The 20,431-nt window shown below is 42.0% G+C and overlaps 1 protein-coding gene across 2 annotated transcripts in view; it reads left to right on the top strand.

Annotated features, from left to right (window-relative positions):
• Npr3 (natriuretic peptide receptor 3) overlaps positions 1-19,241 on the top strand; it is a 64,728-nt gene extending 45,487 nt beyond the window's left edge. The window contains exons 4-8 of one of the 2 annotated variants that reach the window (XM_051182559.1): positions 5,646-5,781; positions 12,607-12,701; positions 15,533-15,668; positions 17,299-17,383; positions 18,351-19,241. In XM_051182559.1, the coding sequence (XP_051038516.1) occupies positions 5,646-5,781; positions 12,607-12,701; positions 15,533-15,668; positions 17,299-17,383; positions 18,351-18,462 (564 nt within the window). In that variant the 3' untranslated portion in view covers positions 18,463-19,241. Of the gene's footprint in view, positions 1-5,645; positions 5,782-12,606; positions 12,702-15,532; positions 15,669-17,295; positions 17,384-18,350 lie in introns of both variants that reach the window. The other variant, XM_051182557.1, reaches the window with a different exon arrangement.
• Positions 19,242-20,431: the final 1,190 nt, after the last annotated feature.

Here is a 20,431-nt window from a genome sequence, read left to right as displayed (position 1 = left end):
AGCCCTTGGTAATATACTTATGAAATATGAGGTGCATATAAAACATAAAGAAGTGATGTGTTTCTCAAATGTAGGATTATCTTTGACCTTTGAGCCACCTACATAGCATTCCCAAACACTCCTGCTGTCTGCTGTATTAGTGGCACATGGGAATTGGACAAGATTCACTTTCAAGGCCTTACTATAATATACATTTGACAAGGTGATGCTGTCCTTTAGCTATGAAGTAAGGAGCACAGTCCATGACTCATCTCTTACTTGCTCTCCTTCAAAAATCTACTTTCCCCTATGTGATGATCTTCAGCTGCACCAGAGGCTAGAAGGCATATCTTCTTCATTTTTTTCAGAGACATTAACACCCACAGCTTTCCTCATTTGCATTGGGAACCAACGGTTTGTGGTAAGGAGGATAGAACCACCATATGACATGCTTGAGTTCATGTGAATGCCACAAGCAAAACCTCAGGACAGTCTAGCTTGACACTTCTCTTTGGGAGCTTTCTTCCAGCAGCAGCCTCCACTTGAGAGCTTTGTAGGCTTTCTTGTCCAGATACTTTGTCCCTTCCACCCCCCAGACATGGTTTCTCTGTGTGTAGCAGCAGCATTGGCTGTTGCACTGTAGACCAGGCTGACCTTGAACTCACAGAGATCCACCTGCCTCTGTCTCTCAAGTGCTGGGATTAAAGGCATGTGCCACCACTGCCCAGCTCAGTCACTCTGTTTTTACTGGCCTTTCCCATGATACATAGCATTAAAGTTCCATGCTTTCCTTACTCACAAGCATCCAGGAATTCACCTAGACATGAATTTGCCTCCCCAGAGAGAAATGGGGGAAGATACTGTGCAGTGTGACAGAGGGAGCCATGCTGTGAATGCCAAGTCTATCTAAGCTCATTTGAAAAATGGCAAATGTGATCATTTTTATTTGGGTTTGTTGGTGAGAGAACGTGGCTAGCAGATCTGGCAGAGGAGAGGTCCTGTCATGACTTCTGTACAGTCTCTCTGCATGGGATTGTCTGGTGGGGATTGTGAACTGTCATGTTTTCTTAATCCAACTTGTTCATTATCTAGCCTGGGAGTGGCTGCATTTAGGAATTTAAGACCTCAGCAAGTGATGCTAGGGAGGATTTTCTAGCTAAAAGGATGCTATGATGGTGGATTTTGATTGGCACCTCAAGGGGATCTGGAATGTCTGAGGAGATTATTTAGATTAGTCAAGTCTCTGGACATGCCCATGTGGGGGTTATCTAATTGAGGTAGGAGAAGCCACACCAAAGGAGAGTGTCAGCTTCCCTGGACTTGAGCTCTGAGTTATGTCTAGAGGAAGAAACTAGTTAAACACAAGCACTCATTGCTCTCTGCTTCCTGGTGACATGCAACATGATTAGCTGCCTCAAGATGATGCTACCAGGGCTTGGCCTCCATGATGAACTGGTCCCTTGAATTGTGAGGTGAAATAAATCCTTCCTTCCCTCAGCTGCTTTTGTCAGGGTATTTAAGTAACTAAAACAGATGATGAACACCCAGACCAGCTGCTGAGGTAAGGGAATCCCATTTCCTGTCATTGGTCACAACAGTGTGATGTGTCACAACCAGGGCCTTGAGGTCCAAGTGTTTGTCCAGAGACAGGAAGACAGACCAAGTGACCTGGTTCCTTCTAGTGTGGAGGTTCAAAGGAAAGTGTTCCCAATACGACTTGATACTGTTTCCCCCCACCCCTCTCATTTTTTTTTCCTCCCGAATTTGCACTTCCAATTTACAGTGGTTGTAGTGTGCTAACGGGTTTCCCCATGTGTGAGAGTGAGAATGTTCTCCTTGAGAAAAGACAGTCTCTGGGGTTTCGCTTCTGACTCAAGGGCCTATGAGGTAGGTGTGATAAAACCTCCTCCACCGGGCCAGGGTGCCACTGCTTCAGGGGGGTCAGCTTCCTCCTCAGAAGGGAAAGGGGGGCATTTAGCCACTTAGAGAGGACAGGAGGCAACTGTTGTGATCCACTTGCAAATCAAGATAGTGGGAGATTTCAGACCAGAGGTTTTGTTCAGAGCCTGTCTGTCCTGTTTTGGCATCAAACTTGTTAGGACAAAGACCATCCAAGTTCATCCTTCTTGGTCAGACAAGTGTTCTTCTTATTGAATGAGGATGGGAAAGGGTGCATCAAGAAGGAAGGAATGGGAAGGTCCAATTAGGGCATGGCACTCGGCTGCATGACCAGTTGTCTGAATAGCCAACATTAGTATGGTGTCCCTGAGGGAGGATTTAGAGAAAAGAATAGGAGGAAGAAGAAGAAGAAGAAGAAGAAGAAGAAGAAGAAGAAGAAGAAGAAGAAGAAGAAGAAGAAGAAGAAGAAAAGAAGAAGAAGAAGAAGGCAACAACAACAAAATAAGGATGAGGCTCAGGAACTCATCATATTTTAAACAGAGATATCCTAGGTACCCCAGGAACATGCGTGACATGCAAGAACAGAATTCAGGAAGACTGAGCAAACAATTGTCCTTCCCTTTCCAGTATCTGTTACTCTAACAATTTCATGCATATATTTAATGCATTTTGGTCATTTTCATGTCTATTGTTACCCTCTCTTATTTGTCTTCCACAGCTGCTAAGATCCCCCTTTACCTAATACGTTCCTTTCTAGTTCTTTTAGAAAGTATAACCCACTAAATTTCATTAAGGTGACTTGCATGAGCATGGGTGGGTCATTATTTACTGGAACACGGGCAACTTGACAGTGGCTATGCCACTGGAGAAAATGACTCCTTCTTCTGAAGCCAACCATTAATAGCTGATAGCTTCAGGAAAATATTGGAAACCTCAAGATTCTTTAGGGCACTCATGTCCCCCACATGTCACAGCTGTGATTCCATGACTTTCCCCTATAGAAAGGTGGTTCCTATAAAGTTATAAAAGAGAAGATAGAGTTGTGGAGGAAAAGTGATCATGTCTTGAGAGTTAAATTTAACAGCTAAAGTCTACTTATTAAAATTCATCAGCATGCATGCTTTCTCAAATCATGATGACTTCATGGTCTAAGTGAAAAATTTGTATTCCTTTGGAAAATTAAGTTAGCATATTCAAGGCAGCTGAAAATTATCTTTGACTGGTAAATGTTATTTCTATAGCATTCTTTGCCTAAGAAAATAGTATCTCTGAGACTTAAGTTTGACAGCTAAGGGTAAAGCCAACATCTGCCCAAGGCTTTCATGGTCTCTAGAACTTTCTTAGGTGTTTTGATACTCTAATTCATTTAATCCACAGAAAATCTTTGTGAGGTGATCCAATGCTATGGTGAGTCCTTTACTTCACAAATGAGGACTTGGGAGACTGAGAGACTGAGTGAGGCATCTGGGTTAGGAGTAGACTGTGGATCTAGCTAGTTTCAGTGTACTTGAACCTGTCCTGTATTCCACTTCTCTGCAAGGGTCAGTGGGATAGACCAGCTTGGACAGTGTTGTCCTAGTAGGCATCATTAGGATTATGATGTTATAAGAGATCTGTCTGGGGCACCAGAGTGTGAACAAGGAGCCCTACTTTCTATCAAGTATAAAATGGGTCAATAAGATAGGTAGCTTATTGGATGAATTAGAAGCTAGGTAGACTCCCTGGGTTTGTAACTCTTCATCTCTTGACAATTGAGACAATGACAGCTGACAGGGGGTGGTGGTGGCAGAAGCTGTTTGAAGTCCTTTACATTTCTCAAGTCAGAGAAAACTGGTAATAATCTCAGGAGGAAGGTACTGTCATTCCTTTCATTTTCTAGATGAGGAATTGAAGGCCAAGAAGGAAGTAGGAACGCAGCTAGAAAAGGCAGAGTTGGAGCAGCCCAGGCTCCAGGCTTTGGAAAATCTGAAACACTTGTTCCTATAGTGCAAAACAGGACTCAGTGGGGGTTAGGATGAGGACAAATGAAACAGAGTGGTGAGGGTACCCTTGAAACAGGTGACACCATTTGTGAGTGTGTCTTTGAATCACGGCACACCACTTATGAATATATGCACCCATACAAAAGATCAATGGAGGCACCCTTCCTCTGGGTTCCTCTGTAGAGGGACAGGGCTGTCAGTTTCTCACACAAACACCTCCCAGTGTCCTCTGAGGGACCCCTGCTCCTCATGTAGCCTTGGCTCTCTGCCATTAACTTGGATCATTGAAACAAGGTATGAATATTCTGTGCCTTCTGTTCAGAGCTTGTTAATTACCCAGTCTTTCAAGATGGTGCTTGTTTATTTCCTCCTGGTTTATGTTGTAGTGGTATAAATATGGAAGGGGGACCTTTCCAAAGGGACTTATAGTCTTTCTAAGGAGGAAATAATTTAAGTGATCAAATGCCTACTAAGGCAGTCCAAGTTCCTCAGAGAACAGTCTTCATCTCAGAGGTCTGAGTTTCTGCTGGTTGTCTCCACGTGGCCTTGTCCCTCTTGCTTCAGACCAAAAGAACAGTTGTTTTTAGTGTAGCAATGGTTAGGATATGCCTTTGCCATATTATTCTACCCATAGAGTTTTCTCCAATTTTCTGCCCTTCCAAACATCTGTTCATTTTTCAGAATTCAGTTCAATTTTTGCCATGACCATTGAGTTTCTCTTTATTATCCTTCCCCAGCCTGAAACATGAACTGCTCTATTTTATGTCTTTTTTACTGTATCCTGAATAAGATTCTAGTACAGTACTGAGAACATCATATAGTTCATAAAGCTAATTATTGAATACTTGATATGCACCAAGCACTTCACTCTATGATACCATATGATTCTTGCAGAAGGTTTGTAGAACCCTTGAAGAAGGTTTCACACCATATACATGTGTACAGATGAAAGAAACAAAACTCAACAGGATGAAGCAACTTTCCTATGTTCAATGGACAGTGTTTGCATTTATGAAACTAAGTGTATGGAGAGCAATGATATCTTTTCTGAGCCAGAGATCAAACTAAATGTATTACAGTCAAGACTGCATTCATTTCTGTCCTTGGAGCTTGGCAGAGGGTGGAAAGACAGATTGAGGTGTTACTGCCAATACAGAAGAAAACAGCACTGCCATGCCCCCTCCCGAGGCAAGCAGGAAACAATGAGTCCATTCTTTGTATCTTTGGTATGTGTTGGCAGTTGATAACAGTTTTGTTGAGTACAAACAAATGGATACCTACATTTTTATTTTGTTTTGATATCTTGAGACAAGGTCTTGCCATGTCTCTTCTCTGCTTCAGTGTGTGCAGTTACTACTGTTCTGTTCATGTGTTCTATACTCAGAATGTAAATAGATCATATGGGCAGTGGAAGTTGAAGTAGACTTCACTAGGGAGCAGACTTCATTGCTGAGTTGAGGCTGATGGAAGATGTATGCAGAAGGGTAATTGCATGAAAAGAGGGTTGAAGTTCCTGGAATAATTAACCTGGACAACAGAATGGTTTCTTTGACCTCTGCAATGTCTTGTTTGCTCTGTAAATTCTCAAGTCAGGAAGGGTTTTTCCTACTTAGTCAGTGCCAGGAAAACATGGTCAGACTCTTGGTAGTTACTTTTGATAGTTCTGCCCACTTCCGTCATTGATCTCACACCAACAGACTCAGGTTGGACCATTTTGCTTGCTTGTATCATTGATGAACACACATCATCAGGTTCACAGGCTCACTCAATGGGTTTCCTTTGCAGGTGAACATGTTTGTTGAAGGGTTCCATGATGCCATCCTCCTCTACGTTCTGGCTTTACATGAAGTACTCAGAGCTGGCTACAGCAAGAAGGATGGGGGGAAAATTATCCAGCAGACCTGGAACAGGACTTTTGAAGGTAGGGATTCAGTTTCCATGGCAACAGCACCATGTGAAGTGAGCCACTGCTTCTGTGGTTTCTACCTACTACAAAAAAGATCCATTCTAGAGACTTGCCTTTTCCAGTTTTAATGTATGGAGAACTCACCTCATGGGCTTGTAAAAATAAGATCAAACAATGAGTGTAAATAAGGCACTGAGCAGATTCTACTTCATTAAAACTATCTTGCTCCTGGCTTATTTAGATAACTCTTATACTATGGTGTGTGTGTGTGTGTGTGTGTGTGTGTGTGTGTGTGTGTGTGTGTATGGGTATGTGTAAGCTTGGGCTTCATGTTAGATTTTGTTGTTCTCTGACTTAGTTTTTCAGGCAGTTTCTCATTGAATCTGGAGCTCACTGTTTTTGGCTATATTGGCGGGGCAGCAAGCCCCTGAGACCTGCCTGTTTCAGCCTCTGCCAGCACAAGGATTTCAGATATGAATGCCTGTACTCAGCTTTTCATGTGGGGCTGAGAGTCAGAACTTGGGTCATCATGCCTACACAGTAAGCACTTTACCCACAGAGCCATTTCCCTTGCCCTGTGCACTTAAAAAGAAAATCACATTTAACATGAGCACATTCAACCTAGAACAAAGAGTGTGGAAGATATGCTGTCAGGCTTAAAAATGTTAATCCAGGTGTACATCCCCATGTTTGGACCATGTTGGTTTTAGTGAAATGCAGAAGATGTTAGCTGCTGTCATATCCAACCTGGTGGTTAGAGGTGGTTAGCAGGTTCAGGACCTCTGCTTTTTTATTTGACTTTTTAAAGTAGTGAATATTAGTTCCTGTTTAAAAAATGAAACAATCAAAAACATCAAAAACAGAAACATGTAACAATAACAACAACATCAAGTATATTTTCTCCAGCAACCTACACCAACCTTTAGAAATGAGACTATTCTTGACTAAAAAGCTTAAACAGTATAAAAATGTACAAAATCCAAAGTGAAAACTTTGCTTCTCACGGCCACCTCCTTTCTCCAGTGCAATCACTGTCATCAATGTTCTAGACGACTCCAGAGGTGTGTTATGCTTTCTGATGGCACACAGTATATACCATGTAAAACTGTTGTAAGCTGGCTCTCATTGTAAACACCAGTTTCATTTTAGTTCCATTTACAGTTCACTTTTTTGGTATGTCAAAAAAATTCTGTATGAGCACTCATAGATCTAACCTATTTTAAAATGAGAATTAGATGCGATTCTGCTACATAATAATTTCCTTGTTAATTTTTTTTTTGTTTATTTGTTCTGAGGCAGGGTCTTTCTATGTAGTCCTGGCTGATCTGGAACTTGCTTATATAGACTAGATTGGCCTTAGATATGAGGCCATCCTCCCACTCCAGCTTCTAATATACCCTTGATTGGTGGATACTTCAGTTAGTTACAGTGTTTGTTATTCTGCAATATTGCATCATAGGCTCTTGCACACCCTGATGGAGTTTTGTGACTACTTCTCACAGAGAACATCCATAATGGTGAGGGATTTGGGTCTCAAAGTATCTTGGTGCTTTACAAAGTCCTTGAATGTTGTCAAACTTCTTTTTCCTTTAATAGGCTTTGTTGATTCATTTACCACCAAATGGCTTCTTTTTAAGATTTTTGAGATAATTTCATTTCTCCTTTTTCTTTCTTCCCTCCATACCCTCATATGTATTTTCTCCTCCTCTCCTGCATATTCATGGCCTCTTTCATTTTTCACTAACTGTTATTGCATGTTTATGTGTGTACATCTAAGTACATATTTGTATATACACACATATATTGCTAAATATAACCTCTTCCATCAGCATAATGTTACTTGTAAGTATGTTTTCAGGGCTGACTATTTGCCAAACATCTTATAGAAAATTCCACTAATCTATATTTTTTGTCAGTAATGTATATGAGAGTGGTGGTTTCCTCTTACCTTACCAACACTCCAAACTGGCATGAGTTGGTTTCTAGAGTAAGCTCATCTAATACATCCATCCAACAGGCATCTGTGAGATACTAGGCATTGTTTAAGGAGCTGGGGAGGAACCAGAAAAAAAAGATGATGCCCATAATCAGTTTGTCTTATGTGTACAAATGTGTGTATGTGTAGGAACAGGCAATAAACAGCCCTCCACTCCAGAGGCTGTGAAATAAGCAGAGTAGGGAGACAGAGAGAGCAGCCAAAGAAAGGCTGTGAACATGGCAGCTGACTGGGACCTGAGGGTGACAGAAGTCATTTTGTTTAGGAGACAGTGCTACAGAGGAGGCAGCAATTGCATGGTAGTCTAAATGTGTGTGGTAGGAGATTGTCCCCTGAGTCCTTGGGAGGCCAGTGTGGTTGACATCTGAATATATGGGGTAGTGTCATGGGACCCACAGCTTAAGATGCAGTGGGGCCAGACCCATGGACCTGGAAACCCACTGAAACAGAAAGCCACTTTAGTTTCCATGGTGCTGTGTAGTATATAACCTGTAGCATGCTGGGGAGCATCTTCTGAGAGCCATCAACACAGAATGAACACTGGGGAAATGGGGGAAGGTGCCCACATCCTCTGTAAGAAGGCTAGGTCAGTTAACTGAAAAGGGCCTTTGCAGTTTTGCATTGTGCAAACTTGTCTTGGGAGCCCTTTAGTGTAGGACTGGAGTATGCCTATACTTAATTGTGATCACACAAGTGATACTTTCCAAAGACATGAACAAAGCCAAGTCTAGATTTGAGAGAGGAGTACAGGATGATCCCCTCTATATTCCATGCCCTCAGCTTGTCCTCCGATATTAAAAGGGAAGGGCTTGAGTGTAGTTCCAGCTAGGGTTGTCCGGATAGTTACGGTAGCTACTGGTAAGTTTCTTTTTTCTATGGTGGTTTCAGTGCACACCATGCTTCATTCTGGACAAGAATGACAGTTTTCATTTTAGAAAAGTAGTTGCTTGGGCGGGAGGTGAAGAAGCTCCCTGGATGCACTCATGTTGTCTCTCTCTGCATCAGCTGGGGGGGGGGTCAGGAATCAAATAGGGCAATTTAGGGGGCATATTAGGACAAAGTCAAATTTCCCAGAACTTGTGCACAATACACCGAGAAACTGGTGTGTGGGGACACAACCTTGGTCAGGCACATCCCATTCTTAGCTATTACTCACTGCATGGTGTGGTCATTTGTTCTTGGTCTTCTGACAGCGGGACAGGAGCCAGAGTTGGGGATGCTGAAAGACATCACTGGGTGAGGTGGTTGAGAGAAGGGCAGGTACCCACAATGGCTGGGACACAGTTCTGTTTAGAGCTAAGACAGGTGCTAAAATTTCTCATATGCCATCTTGATAGTTCGTTCCATTTGAGGGTCAAGTCTACACAGTCAGTACGCATCAAGAGGGGAAAGAATTGTATAGTTGGGTCTAAAATTAGAATCTTGTGTGTCCAAAATGTAAAGGTTGATGCCAAGGCGAGCTTGGATCTGAATGGTTCAGAGAGCCTATTTTATGTGCTGAGCAGTAGTCCATCTGAAGGTAGCCCCTCAAAGAACTCTAAAGTGGATGTGTGAAGAAAAACTCAAAACATTAAACAGTTTTAATTTTAGTGGTTGCTGTAAGTGATCATTAAGTTGTCAGGAGAAAAAATACCCTGGATGTTGTTTGACAAAATTGGATTTTATTGCTGGGAAGCCTATGATCAACTCTCAAGACTCTCAATTAATGGCTCAAGAAGAAGCTGTTTCCTCTCTGTGAGAGGTCAGAGGAACAAGGTAAACAGGATTGTGTGTGGCTCAGGACATAGGCTCCACTATAGGCAAATAGAAACCAGATTGGAAAGAATCATTGCTGATATGCAGGAAAATTCTGCTGTCACCTTAACACGTTCACCTCCTGCTTGATACCCTTAGGTGAAGTCTCACTTTGCAAAGCAGCCACCTCGAGAGTTCTCACCCCATTTCTTGGCAGAATTGCAATCACTTAAAGGTGTAATAAAGTGCTGGATTACTAGGGCTGCCACATCTTATAAAACACTCTGCATAGCACTGAGCAGGACATAGCTTCCCAAACACCTCTGGACAGAATGACATGTGATTTTGGATAGCCACAATGTTTGGAGAATGGATGTGCATGGTATATGTATATGTATACACCTATATACATATATGCATATGCATACATATTTACATTTATATTTACATACTAAATGTATGTAATTTGAAGTTTTGTAGGCTCTCAAGGATGCACAAGTTTGTGATAGGTGCATCCTTTGTAACCTGCTTGTATTAAGAAGACAAAAAAATGAAGATGAATGGTAACTCCATTTTGTTTCCAGAAAAGTAACCCAAAGTCTGGAAAAATCAGCAAACCTTCAAACCACAGCCCAAAGAACAGTAAACCCAAATGCCTGCCCTCTCCAAACCACACAAGAGGATGGAACTTTCCCTTGGGATGCTCCTCAGTAGACATTCATTTTCCTGGGGCAGTCACTACTTCTGGGGAGAAACCAAAATGATGGGAGGAAGGACCAATTAAGAACAGCACAGAATTCTCCCACAAAGAGAACAAATGGCTTGTGTTAATTAGAACACGGCTGATGAACTCATCCTGCTACTTAGAGAATGAAGAAGCAAATGCAGACTGTATAATATCAGCCATTGTTCTCTGTGGCCTTTTGGGGATTAGCTTCTGTGAGCACCCATCATCTATGGTCAAGGTGGGTGGGCCCTCTGTGCTCTGCCTGCTCTGCTCCAGCTTCAGGCTCACTGGCTCTGTTCCTGAAAAGGAACTCTTTTTTATCAGAAACTCCACAGTTCTCTGCTTCTTTTTTGTCTTAGGGGCTTTATAAATTAAACCAGATCAGTAATTTACACTTCTTGATAGTGGTTGAATTATAGGTTTCCTCCCTGATAGAGATTTTATAATCCCCACAATCCCTGCCTTTTTTCTTTTCTTTTCTTTTCTTTACTTGTGCTGAGCAGTCCTCTAGGTGGTGGAACATGGTCAAGTGCTTTCTATGATACTGCAAGCACAGTAATGATAATAGTAACTATAAAATAGCATGCTCTTTCCCCAAATATGAAGCTCAAAATGCCCCCACATTGGAACATTTTATGTGTCAAAATGACACCACAAATAGAAGCTTCCTAATAATGGATGTTTATCTTATACAAAAAATTGCCACCAAAACTACTGTGTTAAGACTACCTTCTGTGGGGTTTGGGAGCCCATTCCCTATGGAAGAATACTCTTATCAGTCTAGACACATAGGGGAGGGTCTAGGTCCTGCTCCAAATGATGTATACGACTTTGATGATCCCTAATGGGAGGCCTCACCCTCCCTGGGGATTGGATGGGGGTGGGATGGGAGATTGATGAGGGGTATGGGAGGATGGGAAGGGGAACTGGGATTGGTATGTAAAATAAGACTTTTTTTTTAAATTTAAATAAAAGTTTATTAAAAAAAAAGAATACCTCTGGCTATGTGTGAAAGTGTATATGAAAGAATCTTGTGCTTAGACTTGCATCCTAGCCCCAAGATGTCTCATTATATGCATGAAGTTATTAAAAAATTTGAAAACATCTGAAATCTGCAACACATCTGGCCCCAAGTACTTTGGCTAAGGGTTACTCAACCTGTAGGAATAATAATAGCAGTAGTGACACTGTAGAGGAAGACAGCTCGTGTTGCTCAAATATCTGTTGGAGATGCCTCGAGTGTTTTATTTTGTACTCATCTCTACAGCCCCCTGGTAGGAACATGATCTTATGCCTGTTTATGCTAGTTGTAGAGGTTGAGGTTCAGAAGATTAATGCCTTGGCCAAGACTGCAGAGGTAGGGAAAGACAAAACTGCAATTCAGTATTCTGGTTCTTCAAGGGAAAAAAAAAAAAGAAAAGAAAAAAAAAAAAAAAAAAAGAAAGAAAGAAAGAAAAAGAAGCAAAACAATCCAAAATTACATTAAAAGTTTAAAGAATTTATTCTCTCTCTCTCTCTCTCTCTCTCTCTCTCTCTCTCTCTCTCTCTCTCTGTGTGTGTGTGTGTGTGTGTGTGTGTGTGTGTGTGTGTTTGTGCGCCTGAGCCCACATGTGTGTATATAAGTCAGAGGACAACTTTTGGGAGTCAGTTTGCTCCTTTTATCATGTAGGTCCCAAAGATAAAACCTATGACCTGTGCTCAGTTTGGTGGCAAGCATCTTCACTTAGTTCTCTGGTCCCCACCAGTCTGATTCTAATGGGAAAAGTTGAATCCTCTGTCCAGGGCCCTCCTTGAGCAAAGAGTATGTCTCCTCTAACTAAACATTTGCTGCAGTGCTAAGTCAGCACCCAGCAATCTTCTGGATAATGTTTAGATAAGCATTGGGCAATGAAGAATTGCTCTTTAGACATTGGCTCCAGGGACCCACCAACCAGGCTTCCTGTTCTCCTGTGTATTAATGCAGCCTGTATGCACCATGCTCACTGAATCACTGAATCATGAGAGTTGTCCAATGACCATATGAACCTATGTAGGATAAGACATCTTCTCTGCTACTTTTAAGAAGAAAAAAAAATCCCCCAAAACTCTAGAATAAGTACACTGCCTTCAGCATTAGCCCTACTCTGTTTTTTTTTCTTTTAAACTATTCCCCAAAGAGCCTTTCTTTCTTTTTCTTTTCTTTTTTAAATGGAGAAATGTTAAGAATTTAGGAATGCAGACACAGATGAAATTACAATGTCTTTCCAAATGCCAACAAAAATGCTTCCAGTCTGATGTGATTCCCTGTGGCATGAATTTGTTTTAAAAAATCTCATCAATTCGTTCTCTTGGCAGGCAGAGGTACTGTAAGTAACTAATACAGAATTGGTTACCTCTCCTGTAGGTATCGCCGGGCAGGTGTCCATAGACGCCAACGGGGACCGGTATGGGGACTTCTCCGTGGTTGCCATGACTGACACCGAAGCAGGCACGCAGGAGGTGAGCAAAGGAAACTTCTTCATTGGGCAGTCTTGCAAGTGGGCACTCGGAGAGTATTTGTCCTGTTGTTCGAAGAACCCTTCAAATAAAAATGAGCCTTCCATGAAGAAAAAGCTCACTGTCAATTGAGGGGACAGGCAGAAGGCAGGACATACAGCCCTGTGTGTTCTTGGTAGAGAAGTCCTACCCATCAAGCTGTGAAGAGTCACTCCTTAGCCCCAAGTAATGAGGACATCAGTCAACATGGGAGGTTTAACTTACTTGCCTCTAGCATTTCCAGATTTTTATCCCCAGGGGTTGTTATGGATATTCAGGCATTACTGTTTCAAAAGATGGAATTTCAGAACAGAGAGGTCTGTCCTGGACTGAAGATAAGTCTCTGACAGTCACCAGGGGCAGGAGCTCCTTCAGTTTCTTCAACTATAACATGGGATCCATACTATTTTCCTTGCTGGTCTCATGACATCATTAGAACCATATGAAATGAAACCCAGAAAAGTAGCATGTGACCTCTAATTGACAAGAGAAAGCAATAGGCATTAAATAACTACTCAGCAGATAATGATGACTGCCCTGTTTCCTTGCAAGGTCATCACTTTTTTTAAATTACTTTTTATTTACTCTTTGTGTCTTTCACATCATGCATATAGATCCTATTCATCTCCCCATCCCTTCATATCCATTTGCTACCCTTGCACTCCACCCCAATAAAATAAAACAAAATAGAACTTAAGAGAATAAAAAAGAGAATCTGGTCATGGAAGCTGTAGTGTGTTGTAGTGAGTCATACAGTATATCCTTTTGTCCATATATCTTTACTTACAAGTGGACATTGTAAAGAGTCTGGTCTGAGGCTTCTGGTTTATGCTACACCACCAGTACTGGGATCTCACTGTGGTTACTCTTGAATATCCTGTTGTTTCCCTATGTCATGGATGTCCTGCAGCCTTGGGACTATAGGATGTGCCCCTTGATGGGCTTGGGCAGATCATAGATGGGGTGGTTGTTGGTGTTGGTCAACTCATACTTCTGGTTCTGAGCTTGGGTGGTTGCATGTTTGGTCAGCCCACCAACATAGCCCCCCCACCCCCTCACCATCAGGGTGAGCTCTCAGGCATTGGCCCAGCTAGTTTACCCTATGCACCAATGAGCAAGGGGCGGAGCCAGTTCTGCTTTCATGCTCTCACACTTACACCTACATCTTCAGAGCCAGCTCTACTGTGTTGCCCAGGCAAGGTGCATAGGCCACTCTCCTAAGTGCTGCAGCTGGTGAGGGGCAGACACAACTTTTCCATTCTAATGAAGGTCATCACTCTTGTTTACTTTGTGGGTACTGACATAAGGTACTTGCTGTTTTCCTCTTTGTGGGGTATACCTAGTCTTTGTGGAGGGGCGAGGGAGAGGGAGCCTGCTCTCTATGTCCAAGGAATGGTTTTATATTTCCATAATTCTGGGTCTTTCCTGCAGTCCAGCTTCCTCTGGAGAAGGTGGGAAGTGATAGTCCATCTCATCCCATTGTGAGGTTGCAGTGTGTAAAGCACTTACTATATGCTCAGCACATAGCACCGCTGATGTGTTTTGTGAGAACCTAGAATTGTTTTGATCCTGAGCAGATACAGCCTGTGAGAGCCTGCTGTAGCTCAGTTAGCAGGGAGGAGAAATGTCATAGGCCACCCAGGAGCTGCAAGTTTGTGCCCAGACAAAAGAGAGAAATCCCTGGAAGGTGTGTACCAGGAGGCACTGCCAGACTGGCTCATGTATCTGATCTAATCGTCACTTAACTGGAGCATGACTCTGCAGTTACATCAGGAATGAATGATGATTTTTCAGGGGTCTAGAGTGACAGCTGAAACAGAGGTCAGCCTGCTAATAGCAGAACATAAGGAGGAGTAAATTCATTGGAGACAAATATGACCCCTAAGGATGTAGCATGAACCAAAAGAGGGTCAACCAGCCAACCAGAAAATGCTTCAAAGATACAATTTAAAAATGGCATATTTATTTATTTTGTGTGTGTGTGTGTGTGTGTGTGTGTGTGTGTGTGTGTGTTTAGGCTAGAAGACAATTTGTAGGAGTTGGTTATCTCATTCCAACATGTAGGTCCTGTCCTGGTCCTGGCTATCAAATTCAAGTCTTAAGGCTTGGTGGCAAGGGCCTTTACCTATGAAGTCATCTTTGTCACTCAAAATTGTATTCGTTAGTGTTATAATTATCTGTCAATCTAACTGAGGAGTGTGGGGTTGGGTATCTGTCACATGCTTAACCCAAGTATGTATGTGGTAGTTGGCTCTGTCACATATCCCTAAGGGAAGGGGCTTTCCACATGATTGACAGTGTGGACTGGTCTGTGGCAGAAGGCCAGACAGGGCTCTATGGGATGAGCCAGGAAAAAGCTGTGAATTTGTGAATTTGTAGATTATTGTTTCATAGGGAAATGAAAATTCCTCCCTTCCCAGTATGCAGTAGAATAGCAAATGATGAATAACAAGGGACAACATCGGTAGGGCATAGCCTGCAGTGTAGACAGGCCTCAGGTGGTACTGTCTGTGTCATGTCCACACCTTTCCAAGCCTACAAGACCCTGATTCCTTCGCTGCTATGAGAAGCCGCTGTGACAGTCTGTGTGAACAACAGGGGAGCCCCCTTCCTATTTCTCATGCTTTTTTGAAGCTCTTGCTGTCACTCCCTGCAGGTGGTGATATGCAGAGGCAGCCTGTATAGGCCAGGCCAGGTTTTGGGAAGCGAATGTAATCCTGTGAGCTTTATGCCTCCTTTGGGATCAGGTACCTTCGGCCTTTCATTTTCTACATCTGACTTTTGCCTTTCTGTAGGTTATTGGTGATTACTTTGGAAAAGAAGGTCGGTTCAAAATGCGATCCAACGTAAAATACCCTTGGGGGCCTTTGAAACTGAGAATAGACGAAACCAGAATTGCAGAGCATACCAATAGCTCTCCTTGCAAATCATGTAAGTTCAGAGACTTAATTTACTGTTCTTCCTCTTCTTTAACCCCAGGTTCATACGAGTCCCAACATATGTTGCTCTCAAGGACTCATGTTCTGAAATGCCCACGTCTTTTTCTGATGCCTTCAAACCCATGGGAACAACTTACATGACCACTCCTCCTCCATTGTTAGAGTTGTCCATCTTTCTTCCCTTTATTCTTTTCTTCCAAATGATAGAATATTCTGCCTGGATTTATATCCCTTTCTATAATCTCTTAGTTATTAGAGGTTTCCACTTCAAGGAAAAATAAAAATATTATTAACTGTCTCCTATTCATCTATTGTAACAAATTTCAGTATTGATTTCAAAGTTTACAGTTGATCCCCAAATCCTCCGGATGGGACAGACATTGCTCTTAAAACACCTGGCAACTTACAAAGTGGCAAATAAGTATTGGATATATTATTTACGGGTGCATATAAAGAAGCAAGTGTATCTTCCTCAGAGATAGGAACAGTTTTCAAGGTGATTGTCTTTGAGGGGCTTTGATAATCATGAGGAAGAAAAAGTGTTATCAATCTTGCAGGACAGTTAGTGATTTTAGGTGAATATATAAATGATCATTATGTCTCAGGACTGTCTTTCTATGACGAGGAATTTATATCCATGCAGTGGTTATGAGACAGAATTAATGGAGAAGTGTGTTGACCACATAGTCTCTCACTTTGCTTCTGGCCCATTTGGGGACCCCAGGAGAGTTTCTTCAAGTTACCAACCTTCACTCACTTTTCTCACTTGTAAAGTGAAATGTACCCAACTCTGACTGAGGAGCTGATGGCTTATTCTAAACTCTGCAAGGTGAGGAGCTGTTGATTTTTCGAGTACTGAGTTCCCGATGAGGTGGTCTGATCCAAGTGGTTTACATTTTCACGAGCTATGTAGGACATTTTGAGATGGAACTCTGGCTTTGGTGAGAGAACATCTAAAAACAGAATACTGACCCAATATGATTTCCCCTAAACCTTCTTCTAGCACTTTGAAGTGCCACCATTCACCTGTGAGAAACAGAAGAGCTGGGTCAGTACCTTTGTTCATCCAGGCATCTTTCTTTGACTTTCAACTCAAAGAGTATGAATGTGTCTGAAATCTTCAGTTTCCAGCCTCATTGAGCCCTTCTCGAATCTGTTGTTTCTTTCTCTGTCCATCATTCCTTCAAACCTCCCTTCCCTCTCTTCTATCTCTCCCTCTTCGTTCCTTCCCTCCCCTTCTTTCTCTCTCTCTTCCTTCCCTGTCACAGCATTTGCTACGTAGTTCAGGCTGGCCTCAAACTTGAGATCTTCCTGCCTAATCCTGCTAGGATGACTGCCATTTGTCCCAGGCCCAACTCAGAACTTGTTTTGCTACTATTGTCTTCATTGTTTAAGCCTTATACCAAGCAAGGAAGACAGTCTAGAATTTCATATATATTCTGAGATAATTCACGTTTGAATATATATGTATATATATTTATGTATGTGTGTGTGTGTATACATACATACATATATATCAAAGAAAGGAAATTTTGTTTCAACTTGGAAAGGAACACAAATCAAAGTATTTTTACTTATTTCTTAAAATGATCTCTGATTAGTGATGTTTCTTTTTCAAGCAGGTGGCCTAGAAGAATCAGCAGTGACAGGAATCGTGGTGGGGGCCCTCCTTGGTGCTGGTTTGCTTATGGCTTTCTACTTTTTCAGGTAGGGATCATTCATGAAGTTAAAAATTCACTTTACTTTTTTTGCCTTTGTCTCCTGTCTTCACATAATGCTCTTCATGATTTCCCACACCCTTCTTTCAAAGAAGGAGGATGGTTAAAATAGCAAAGCTGTTCTTGGGTGACATCTTGGGTCTGGTGGTCATCTTGGGTTATGGGTTTCTATTGCACTCTTGCCCCCATGGGCCAGAGAGTTGCTGGGATGTCTGGATCACAGATATGTTTATGAGAATTCCTTCTACCTACCAAATGCAAACATGAAGAGGAAGTCTGGACCAAGGATGAACCTCTCCCCAGACTTCCTTCAGTTCACAAATAAATAGCCATGTTCACCTTGAAGGGGTGGAGGGAGCTCCCAGTAATCTCTGATCCAGGCTACAATGTGTTCTGTATTTGGAGAAGTCACATGCTTAGCTGTTGTTGTGGCTCAGCCTCAAAGCTCATAAACTGGTAATATGTACATGTGTTCAAGGTTTTGGTTGTTTGCTGCAGTGGTTGTAATCTCCAGTGGTTGAGGTCATGGCTTATTTCTAAGGTTTCTTTATTTTCACATGGAAATGTAAGTCTGGGTGTATGTGGCTCTTTGTGGGAACAATAGTGTTCCTGTTCCTTTGGTCACAGTACCAAAGATCTTTATCTGGGGGCATATCCTGGGAGTTAAGTAGCGCTTCTGGGGCAGAATAGATAAGACTGAACACACAGGCTCTGGGGGAAGAAGAGAAAGGCTTGTTCTATGGAATTTCAGAAAGCAGGCCAATTTTCCTCCTTGAATAAAGGACACGATGCCTCGGGGCACACTACTTTAATCTGTGATCAGGGTTTCATATGTGTCACTTCTAATTTATCAAACCTAACCCAGATGTCCCTGGAAGGCATTCTTTGTAAGAGGAACCATAGTGTTTTATTGTCAAGTGAGGTTTTATTATTGCATTTGTTCTACTTTTACCCAGGAAGAAATACAGAATAACCATTGAGAGGCGAAATCAGCAAGAAGAAAGGAACATCGGGAAACATCGGGAGCTACGTGAAGATTCCATCAGATCTCACTTTTCGGTGGCTTAAATGCCTCCACCCCCTTTGTCTGCTTGAGAGATAGATGGAAAGAAGGACATCAGCAGTGCAGAAAGGGCATTTGTGGAGAATTCTTTGTTTTAAGCAGTAGTCATTCACTTTAAATTTCCTTTAGAAGCTCAGGAATGATTATTAATCACTATCTGCCTCCTGGCCTTTCATCTCATGGCAAACACATATAAGGATATGATGCCATTCTATTAGGTGTTCTGACTGCTGGAAGGACATAGGATTAGATTTATGTTTTGAAAATCTGGCGTCTCCATATCTTGATGGCTTTGGGGGCCTTCCCCACAAGGATATAAAAATGTGGTTTTTATGAAAGGAAATGTTTTGTAGCTAGAATAAAACACTTTTTACAAGTAGAATATTCTTGGAAAGAATTTAACATCCAATAAGTGGACAATGGAATGAAAAAAATCTGAAGGCTGGGAATGCAGGGCTCCCTCTCTCTGGAGCCAGTGGACAGGTTTGTGGTGGACAAAGGCTGTGTCTAGTGTCCACATTCAGGTCTGACTTCCTATCTCCAGAAAGCATTGTCCATGTCTCCTTCGGTGTCTCAGAAAAGCTACTCTGGAAAATTGTAAATACTAGTGAGCTAGGAGGATTTATAGGAAAAGCGAGTCTAAAATGTTTCCTTTATGATGTAAAAAAAGCCCTACTTCACGCTAACATTTTATTTTGAAGTATTTTAATCTTCTATTTTGGTATTAGAAATGTGTCTATTTTTTCATTTTGAAGATTAAATTTCACTTATATTTTGAAAGCATGGAGGAAGTGTGTGACAAATCCATGGTGGCGAAGGGATGGTCTCTCTCTGCTGTCCCCTTTCTATTGGCTGTGGCCATAGTAGCTGTTGCTCTGACCACAGACATCTAGAAATACATTCAGCTCATGAACTCTACAGGGACACATTGATGTTAAGCCATTTTTCATTTTTCATTGTTTTAAATACTGGAGGGCTCCATCCCTTCTAATTACGGCCAAATGATGCACTTGGAAACTGAGAGATGGAAGTCAGTAAAGTTGCAGAGGTGACACAGAAATGTAAACCTTTCTCTCAAGAAGAAACTGAGGGTGAGGATTTGACAGCGAAGCACAGAAACCATACATTAAAAGGAGCACAGTTTATCAAAATGTGATTGAAAGAGGGAGGAATGCTGATACCTGTTGTGTTCCTTGAGCCCCACAGAGCTTTGCAGCCACCAGGAATCACCCATGGTGCATTAGGATAGTGCATCCTGCCTAGAACTGAGTCGACTTTAGCTGGGTATCTGATTGCAATCAGTTCTGTGCACTGACTGAGGTTTAAATTTGGGTTTCCACTTTATTGCTTGAGTAAAAAACAAGGGTACCGTCCTGTAATCGTGCCTTTCTTGGTAACATCTGAGTACCTGAAGCACAGTTTAAAGGGAAGAAATAGCATATTTCCTTGGAGGTCATATTCACTCAGGTTAACTGAAGAGGAAAGCCTAGTGAATACAGGAAGTTCTGGAAGTTGTTGCATGCTTCCAGACCCGGGAAGGGTTGCATCGCATCTGATTGCATCCCACTTGGGTCAAAGGGAATGAGCTCTTTCTGTGTGAGATCTACTTCTTTTTTATGGTTCAGGAAATGGGATGCAAACCATTTGATAAAAGAATTAGCTGTGGACAACAGGAGCAGCTACATTGTGGTTCTGCATTGGGGCCGTTAAAGGAAAGATGCTCACTTCAAAAAGAATGAAGAAGTAGGCCAGAAAGGTAAATTTCAACGTATTAACGCAGGAGGCAAGTTTGTGATGTAGAATTCAGGAAAGCAGGGGCTGATGGTTGGAAACTCACATAACGAAAACAGAGTGCACAGATGGCAGCTGCTTCAGTTATCCGAACCAGAGAGCTGATCTCCCTCCTCTACGTTTTCAATAATCTTTTCCATTTATTTCAGAGACACTCAGTTTCTAATGTTCATATTTTGAGCC

The sequence above is a fragment of the Phodopus roborovskii genome, unplaced genomic scaffold, assembly GCF_943737965.1.
Source record: "Phodopus roborovskii unplaced genomic scaffold, PHOROB, whole genome shotgun sequence".
In the NCBI taxonomy this organism is placed as follows: Eukaryota; Metazoa; Chordata; class Mammalia; order Rodentia; family Cricetidae; genus Phodopus; species Phodopus roborovskii.
The sequence above is the reverse complement of the archived record's forward strand: the minus strand, read 5'-3'. Positions and strand labels throughout refer to the sequence as shown.